This window comes from Mycteria americana, chromosome 7, assembly GCF_035582795.1.
Source record: "Mycteria americana isolate JAX WOST 10 ecotype Jacksonville Zoo and Gardens chromosome 7, USCA_MyAme_1.0, whole genome shotgun sequence".
Classification (NCBI taxonomy): domain Eukaryota; kingdom Metazoa; phylum Chordata; class Aves; order Ciconiiformes; family Ciconiidae; genus Mycteria; species Mycteria americana.
In genome coordinates this window covers 70,648,302-70,657,986 of record NC_134371.1, presented here as the reverse complement: position 1 = coordinate 70,657,986, position 9,685 = coordinate 70,648,302, and the positions used below count along the sequence as shown (strand labels likewise).

Sequence of the window (9,685 nt, the reverse complement as noted above, 5' to 3'; positions counted from 1 at the left end):
GTGGAGCCTGCCCTGCCCTGCCCTGCCCTGCCGTGCCCACGAGGAGCCGCGGCCCTCCCGGGGCGGGGAGGGTCGTTCAGTTCCGCGCCTCTCCCCAGGCTGGGCGCGGCGGGGCGGCGGCCGTCCCCGAGGCCGTGCTGCACGGCGCCCGGGAACCCTGGGCGGGCCCCCCTCGAGCCTCGTGTATATACGAAGACGTTCAGGCTTGCCACAACTAAAGGTTGTCTTAGAACAGGCGAGGGAGTAAATTTCAAGTACGCTGACTCCAACTGTGCGCTTTCTTGCGTCACACCGAACAGGACAACACTTAGAAACAGCTTCAGTTTCCGTTACCTCAGTTGCATGGAAAAGCAAATCCAAGAATTCAGTCACAGAGCAAGTAAGGATAACCGTCCTTTAGTTAAAAAAAAAAACCTTTTGCTTCCTAATTAAAACTGTCTAGGATGATCATGCTATTGATTACAACACCTGATGCTGGCACATGTCCCCCACAGAACTATACCAGGCAGGAACACCATTGATTCGATACAAGAAATATTACGTATGATGCTGGCTGGCGTAGAACAGTTAAAAAATAAGGTCTATTTTTTACATGTCAAATACTTGCCAAGGATGTTGCATTATTGGTCTTCTGCAGGTAAGTTGGTGATTTATAGTGATTAAACACTTTAAATAAAGAACTAATTTCCCAGGTGGCCTACCTGAGAAATAAGCATTGCAAAACTGATACCCAATGACAGTAATTGTACCATCCAGTACTAAATTCAGATGACGGATGAAAGACCACAGTGAGGCAAGGACATTTTGGTGAGAAATTGCAAATGAATTCACAGAATTGTTGAGGTTTGAAGGGACCTCTTGAGATCATAGAGTGCAACGCACGTGCCCAAGCAGGGTCAGCTACAGCAGGTTGTCCAGGACCGTGTCCGGTTGAGTTTTGAATATCTCCACAGATGGAGACTCCGCAACAAGTGTACGATACCCCTCACAACAAAAAAAAAAAGTGTTTTCTAGTGTTCCAGTGCAATTTCATGTGTTTTCGTTTGTGCCCATTGCCTCTTGCCCTGGCAGTGGGCAGTACTGAGAGGCTGGCTCCCTCCTCTTCATTGCATCCCATCAGGTATTTACGCACATACATAAGATTACCCCTGAGCCTTCTCTCGTCCGGGCTAAAGAGTCCCAGCCTCTCCTCACATGACAGATGCTTAATTATCTTTGTGGCCCTGTGCTGGACTCCCTCCAGTTAAGTCCATACCTTTCTTGCACTGGGGAGCCTAGAACTGGATGCAGTACTGCAGGTATGGCCTCACCAGTGCTGAGTTCAAGAAGCCTAGGGAATGTCCATTCTGCCAGCAATGCCAACAAGGGTCTATTCAAGGTTAAAAAAAAAAAAAATCACAATTCCTTCTTCTCAGCTGCTCTTGCTGCAAACATAAGTATATACACTGACGGAAAGGCATAGTAGGTTTAAATGTACTGGATTTGAAATAAACATGATCTCATAAGTCATTCTTAAGGAAAAGCTACACTTTCACTTGAAGTGAATCATCCTAAATGAACATTTACTTGCTCAAGTGAGTGTAACAGTGCAAAAGGCCACATTCTCTCAAGCCAATACTGTTAACTAGCGGACAGTATCTAAATCCTCAGCACAGACACACACGCAGACAATAGCGATGCAGGCCTTCGTACTGCCGAACGGGAAAGGCTACTCAGCTGCTGGGGGCAGTACTGTAGCAAGAACTGGAGTACAGCTATTAACGTATTTCAGACACTGGACAACTTACCCAAAATACAATTTAAGTGATGTGACAAGCAAAATGAATAAAAACTAACCACACTTCTCTTAAAAAAATTTATTAGAATGCAGCAATGACCGTCAGAAATAACAGTCTGATCATCTGATTTTATAGTAAGAAAACATTGCGTTGTAAGGTTCTCATTTCTTGCCCATTTTGTATTTGACCAGCCAATCACTCTGGAATTCAGAATGTTTAGAAAACACCAGCTTTTTTAGTCAGGAATGAAGTGAGGGACTGGCCAGGGAGAACAGAAGTAGTCCTTAATAATGTAAACAAGAAAAATATTTTGAAGGAAAGGTGGTTTTTTTCTCCGTGCCTTTTTAATTCTATTGAGAAATGGACTAAAATCCTCTTCCATGAGAACACAGAACACTACAGCAGCGCCAGACACACTGTATACATTTCTTTAAGCCTTAAATTTGCCAACATGTTCACGAGCTATGATCATCCTTTGAATCTGAGCAGTTCCCTCATAAATCTGAAAAGAAAAATTGCAGTAAAGTTAGCTGATGATTTTTTAAAAGGTTTTAACAGATCTACACTTTTAAACCTTCACAACACTAATCCAGTGAGGATGAGGATGTGCAGAAAGACAGAGAAAACAGAAAATTCCAGTGTAGCACTGTAACTACCGTGGGCTAAATGGAATAAATCACATACAGGATATTGAGAGACAGTCTTGTTCTCTCAGGTGCTCTTATCTAAACTCAATAAGGTTCTCATGAAAATAAACAGACATAGTGGGTGAAGAAGGATGAGGAAAATTTCTTATCTGAGTAAGAAAATACATAATTTAGGTTTTACAAAATAGGATTTAAAACAATAGGTGGAGAGGAGGAGGTGACTTGTGCTGAAAATGTTGTATTTTCTTTGACTAGCCTTTCAAGGTCATACCAAATGTTCTCTTTGATCCATTTATTTCCATTGCTTCTTGTTAACTAGTACTGTCTCCTGTACAGTTTTGTTTGGTTTTTTGTTTTGTTTTTTTTTAATCATGTATTCTTGCATTTTCTTCTACAAACGGTCTGCATCATCCCTCTGTTCCATTTGTTTGCTGGCAGCAAAGTCAACGATAGACAACAAAGCATATATGAAGCTCTAATGCCGAAGGAGGCCATATGCTCTGCAGGTATACTGCAATGTAACGCGAGGGCTGAAGCAACGTAGTTTAGGGGTTTTAAGTGTTTCAGCTCCCAGTTCTGCCAGAACTTGCTTTGGCAAATTGCTCGAATTCATACAAATTCACTTTCTCAGTCACTTATAGGAATAATCTTCCCAAGAACCTCACAGAGCTTTTTGAAAATAAAGATGATATAACCTGCGTTCACATTAGGTTTTTTGGTTCAGAAGCAGCTGTTTATTCCCAAAGTGAATTCTCTGCCTGCTGCTGCTTACCCCATGTTGACCCAGTTCACAGAGCAGATTGTGTTTTGCGAATAGTAGGTGCCTTCAGGAGCAAACGGAAATGGAAGCTCTGCTTTCCCTATACACCAAATACCCACCAGTCCCTAATGAAGACATAATGGTCCAAGCCGACAACTGGACCCTTACAATTACATGCATACCGGGGACATACAGCCCAAGGGACCAAGCAGGCTTGCTGTGAATTCAGCCTGCCCAAACTGCTCATAGTGTAGTTGTATGGGCCTCAGCAGCGATTCCTGCCACCTACTGATCTGCTCCTCTTGCACTAAATTACTTGCTGATGAAGACAGCCATGGAACTCGAGTGCAAAGACATCAAAACTTACCATCTTCTTAAGTAATTACAAGAAAGGTGTTGGTTTATAAGCTGATGGAAATAGTTTCAAGAATCATTGACAATTAAAGAAGGGAACTTTTCCAAATTTGAGGAAGGAAACTGTAAGACTTTCTACCAGAGTAGCCTAGATTTGTAGCCAGACAAACCTAGAGCAGAGTAAGGACATGTAAAAATGTTACCAGTAAACACAGTATTAGAATTGTGTAATACTGGAAAAGATCAAATATATGGAAAAAAAGTTGGAAAACAAAGTTTTTGTACATGAAACATATGGCCAAAACCATCTGGAATTGGGCAGCAATACAGTAAAGCACAGTGAAGTGCAACATATAATCAAGAGACATGGACAAAATAATGGTAAAGACAAAAGCCTTTCCTGAATTCTTTTGGGGATGAAGTGGAACAGAAGAACACCAAAAATTTAATACTAAATCTGATTAATCTGAACAATTTAAAAAAGTCTACTTAGCCATGCATTTGTGATAGATCAGTGTAATGGAAAATCTAAATAACTAGGATGCTGTAAAATCAGTCTCAGCTTTCAAATAAAGTTCTAACCCTCACACAATCTTTCTCTACAAAAGCACGCAACCTGACAGGAAAAAAGCCCAATCATAATAAAGTTCCGTTAATCATTCATTTCCTCACTCACAGGAGTGCAATTAGTTCTAAGAACCTTTAGATTCCAAAGCAGTGGTGAGAAAAATAAATTCTTGGCTAGTGAGAATAATAGTTTTCATTTTCAAGTCAGCTGTAAGAGAAATATTAACTACCAAGAATCTTAAGAATGACAGCTGTTATAGCTAGCTAACATTACAGGTCATGGTCACATGCATTTCTTGATATCATCTATTTTGATATGTTTTACCTAGTCACTATTAATGTCATAAAGAGCTGAAAAGATAAAGATTACTAGTTTTGCTGAACACAATTAAAATATTCTTGCTGAATAAAAAACTGTAGCATAGTATATGCTAATAGAAGAATTACGACATGACATGGAATAATTTCTTGGCAGTAACACTGCAGGAAAAAAAAGTGAGATTACAGATGACTAAGGGCTAAACATGAGTAAATATGAGCAGGTTTTGTTGTTAAAAAAAAAAAAAAAAGGCTAATCACCCCAGGCTGTGTTACACTTCTGTTAATACGACACATGCAAGATAATCATTCCATGATACTCAATACTGGTGATCTCTCAACCATAGTATTCTACCCAGCTTATGATACCAACGTTTCAAACAGAAGGTTTAGAGCACAGCAAACAACGATGAAGAGGCTGGAAACAGAAAGAAAACAAACAAACAAACAAACAAACAACCCCACAACTTATGAGGAAAAAGGTGAAGAAGCTGCTTTAGTGTTCAGGCTGAGAGGAAAGCTAAACTATAGGCAGGCACCAGTCTAGGATACATATGGAAGGTCAGAGGATTTCCACCACTGAAAGTTTTCAAGACCAGCATTATACATAAACCATCTCTACTTACAGAATACCAAAGCAAGCATTGGTATTCTGATCAGTTTTTTCTACAGTGTTTTTTTCTAAGAGTTCAAAAGCTTCAAAATTTAAGAGTCCAAGAATTTCAGAGAGTTACCACATTGGGGAAAAAAAAGAAAAAAAAGAAAAAAAAATTATTTCTCTTATGTGGGTTGAGTTCTTGGTCCAGTGCAATGACTTTTGTATGTAAGAATTTGCCTGATTTGAATGACTCTTTTTTTAAATTGAAGGATTATTGCTTTCATTCTAAAAAAAAATATTTTTTATGTGTACATCATGATTTGAAATAAGTATATAAGAATTAGTTTATTTTATATAAAATCTATGCATTACTATAAAGATCACATTCTCTGTTTTACCTACCTGGTAGATTTTAGCATCTCTCATTAGTTTTTCTACAGGATATTCAGTATTAAATCCATTTCCTCCAAATATCTGTACTGCATCTGTAGCTACTTGGTTTGCAATGTCACCAGCAAACGCCTTTGCAATGGAAGCATAGTAGGTGTTCCTGCGACCAGCATCGACTTCCCATGCAGCTCTCTGGTAAGCCATCCTAGCGAGTTCCACCTTCATTGCCATTTCAGCAAGCAAGAAAGACACTGCTTGGTGCTATGAATGATGAAATAAACTAGGTTAACGTTGCCCGCTTAAAAATCTATGACATCCAAGAAAAAGATAATCTTCTTAATACAGTGATCTCTTCAACAAACTCAGCAAATTGTACTAGAGTTCTACAGAATATGGATCAGGCTCTCATAATTGTATGTTGAATTAGACTTTTTAATTCTCGAATCCATTTAGTCATAGAGATTAAATACTGAATTATGAAGTTCTTCTTTACTATTTATGAGATTGGTATTTACCTTGCTCTTTATTCATATTTCTTTAAAACTGGTAAGCAGTGTGATTGGCAACGTATTCTATTCATATTAATACTGTGCATCTTGTTCCACATACATCAGGTTTTTTCCTTTCATGACAATCCATGTTTATTAGCACTGAAGAACTTAATTATGTCCTGATAGTACATAAGTTTCAGGTTTTTTGGGCAGAGTTTTCTTTCTGCTTTTACTATTATAATTGATAAATTATAGCAAAATTCTTGAAGTTACCACATAGCTAAGTTGCTTAAATGGTGCTGACCTATATACTTGGAAACCCAAAAATGGCAGAGATAGAATATAAAAATTAAGGAACCAAAGAAATCAAGGAATAACCTTGAAAAATCAGTAGTAGTACATCTGGTGTGAAAACATAGCTTTTATTTATATTCTCCCTACCCCCCACCCCCCCACTTACTTCAACAATTGCTTTCCCAAAGGTTTTTCTCTCCAAAGCGTATCTAGTAGCTTCATCAAGTGCTCTTTTTGCTAATCCAACAGCACCAGCGGCTACCTGAATTGAATACAGCACAGAATAAAAAAAAAAAATCAGAAAATCCTACTATATCTTATAAATAAGTTATTTCTGATACTTACAGGTGGTCTGGTCTTATCAAAAGCTCCCATTGCGATTTTAAATCCAGCTCCCTCAGCTATTAATACATTTTCTTTTGGGACTCTCACATCTTCAAAGACAATACCTCTTGTATCTGAGCAACGTTGACCCATATTCATTTCCTGAAAAGGGAAATTTACAGAGGTGCGACTGAATTGTTCTCTTGAATTGTTCTCAATTCAACTGAATTGAACTATAAAATAGTTCTCAAAGATTCTTTTGCAGCTGTTCAAAGTCATCTTACTTTAGGCCATTCTAAATAATTGGTTATCTGAATTAATAAAATTATAATTAAGTATGTCTTATGAATAGTTTCTGTTTGTTGTGAAAATGAAAAGATCATTGTACATGAGCATATGAAAATGTTCAGTTGCGTAACAATCTTTTTTCTTTAATGGTAATTTGTTGCATTATTGGTTTAGAATTGAACAATAATTCCTGGCTTGTCCAATAAGAGATACAGTCTTCACCTTTCTTCCAATTTGGATTCCAGGGCTATTTGCTTCCACAATGAATCCAGTAAAGGCTTTGCTTGCAGGAGCTTTTGGGTCTGGATCAGTACGAGCTAGCAAAAAATACCTAGTGTAAAACAAAGAAGGGGGTTGCAGCTGATCCTCACAGTTAACAACTTCTTAACTTAACTTAGCTAACATCTTAGATCTTTTAATGTGCATTTCTACCACATAATAAATTCTATCTGTAAGTTAACAACCCTTTTTTCTCGCCCCTCCCAAAAATAAACTGAAAGGGAGCAAGAGAGATGAAGTTTCAAAGATTCAAGATTTTATAACATTTAATAAAATTACTTCAGGTCAACATGCAAAGGTTCTCCACCTCTTCCATGTAGCGCAAGTCTTTATGATATTATCGGCTTCATGAATAGTACAAAAGAAACCTATTCACAGCACGTACATAAAAATTAATGCTTAGGAAATACATTCTTGCATGCAAAATGTTATGTTATCACCTGATTTCAAAGATCTTAATTTTATTTTTCTAAGTGTAAGTTGTACATAAGTGTTTCTTTTAGAAATTAAACAGTTGTAAATCACATCTATGGTATTCAGTAATGTCAAAAGATATCTGGTAGATTGTCTTTGATGGACCTGCCTTGATCAAGGAATTAAATAACTAGACAATTCAGCTTTTGGATAAATGTGTAAAGTTTTTCCACTTGAATTAAGGAGAATTTGTGTGTTGCGAATCAGTGTGAGACGCGATGAAAGAGGTTTATATTCTCAAGCACGATCCATAGACAGCACGGCAATATCTGGATTCTTTGACAGCTGGAAAACGTCTTCCCTTTAGAAAATAAAATGTAACACCACAATCCCAGAGAGTTTCTAGCTTCGCTAGAAGTGAGAGGTGTTTCTAGCAGAATCAAAAGCAACTGGTCTCAATCACCGCAACTACAAAGCAAGGGAGCTAGTAATACGAGCCTCTTGAGTACTTCGCAAGTTAAATCATACTGTTGCTCTCCTGCCCTGAAGAAAAAGCAGAATTAATTTTGTTTGAGAGCAGCAAGATTCAAGAGGCTTTCTTGAGTGAGGAGTTGTCATGTCATTGCTCATTTTCCTTTCTAGGCTTTGCACAGATGGCATTCTTGTATCCTATCCTGATAAACTGGTCAGAGATTAAAGTGTAGTGTGTTGAAATACAACGAACGTTCCGATTTATAACAGATCTTTAAAGAATTTAACTTTGGGGGCAGAGGGGAAGCCACTATGTAACATAACAGCAGAAAATATATAATAACAGAAAATATAACACGAGTTAACAGTTAACACACCAGTTTGCTTTCCCACCGTTTGTGATCCACATCTTCTGACCGTTAATAACATATTCATCTCCTTTCTTCTCAGCCTTTGTTTTTATACCAGCCACATCAGAGCCTGCTCCAGGCTCCGTTACACAGTAAGCCTAAAAGAAAATAAAATGCAAAATCTTGAGGAATAAAAGTTCTGTTTTTAGGCAACCACAAATTATTGCAGGCTACGTGCATCAAACTGATCTGTAAAAGGTTTACGTGAACTGCAAAACATTAAATAAAAAAAAAAAAAACAAACCAAACAACAACCCCAAAAACCCATAACAGCTGTTTGAGCAAGAATTCAAACATATATGGGTTAATTTTCTTTATAAATCCATAATAATACATAAAATTGTCTTTTAATCAAACAGAACCGTTCTGTAGCTCTTAAGTCATTACTTCCTCAGGCTTCACAAACTCTGATGTGAAAACTGAGGATCTTTGGAATCTGAAAATAACATTTTATGTTTACTGTGTCCTTCATATTATGAGGCTTAGTTGTTTGGATTTTAATGCATTGCACATGAATCTTTACTTCTTTCTATGTAACAAGTACTGCTTATACAATATTTAAGATCACAAATAGAGTTTAATTCCCATTCAAGTTGAGTTTCTCCTTATACAAACCTCGTATTTTTCTTAAACGCCTACACCCTCTCTTGAAAGGGAAATAAAAGGTATTCATTTTTGGAAAGCGACTTAGGATGGGGATGATTTTCCAAGTAACGTCTTCTGTTTGCTTATTGAATGTATCTCATTAGCTATTCCCTGACTTTCAGTAAATGTTTATCTACAAACCAAAATGGGCCAAGTTGTAAGTACATGTCAGTGTTTTCTGGAAAAAGAAAAAAAGAAGCAGGAGGGGAAAAAAGGAGAAAGACACCAAAAAAGACATGGTGTAATACTGATTAATATGGTTTAGGAACATTCTACAGTGTAGCAGTTATACTTACACACATCATTGGTTCCTCTGTCATTCTTCCCAAGTATTTTTTCTGCTGCTGCTCGTTTCCTGCGATGATTACCGGCATTTGCTGAAAGAAAACATTTAGACCATTAATCCATCTTTTGAAAGTGCACAGATTCTAGTTTAAGGAACGTAAGAAAACACAGAACTTACCCCTAGGGAATTTGCTTCAATGGCAGTTTGAACCCCTGTACATCCGTAAGCTAACTCTTCTGTAATAAGGCATGCTTCAAAACTGCCAAGACCAAGACCACCTACAGTTGAAATATTTCATTGACTAAAATGGGGTTAAATTGTAACAAATTAGTGATTTACACAAATTAATTAACAAAAACATATTCCCCCAC

General features: G+C 37.6%; 1 protein-coding gene across 10 annotated transcripts in view; it reads right to left on the bottom strand.

The window, feature by feature from the left end:
- Positions 1-2,103: 2,103 nt before the first annotated feature.
- Positions 2,104-9,685, bottom strand: part of ACADM (acyl-CoA dehydrogenase medium chain) — a 769,283-nt gene continuing 761,701 nt past the window's right edge. For 9 of the 10 annotated variants that reach the window (XM_075509012.1, XM_075509011.1, XM_075509006.1 and 6 more), the window contains 8 exons: positions 9,492-9,592; positions 9,325-9,405; positions 8,351-8,481; positions 7,032-7,140; positions 6,543-6,683; positions 6,364-6,459; positions 5,425-5,673; positions 2,104-2,280 (listed from right to left, as the gene is read on the bottom strand). In XM_075509012.1, the coding sequence (XP_075365127.1) occupies positions 2,209-2,280; positions 5,425-5,673; positions 6,364-6,459; positions 6,543-6,683; positions 7,032-7,140; positions 8,351-8,481; positions 9,325-9,405; positions 9,492-9,592 (980 nt within the window). In that variant the 3' untranslated portion in view covers positions 2,104-2,208. Of the gene's footprint in view, positions 2,281-5,424; positions 5,674-6,363; positions 6,460-6,542; positions 6,684-7,031; positions 7,141-8,350; positions 8,482-9,324; positions 9,406-9,491; positions 9,616-9,685 lie in introns of all 10 variants that reach the window. The other variant, XM_075509015.1, reaches the window with a different exon arrangement.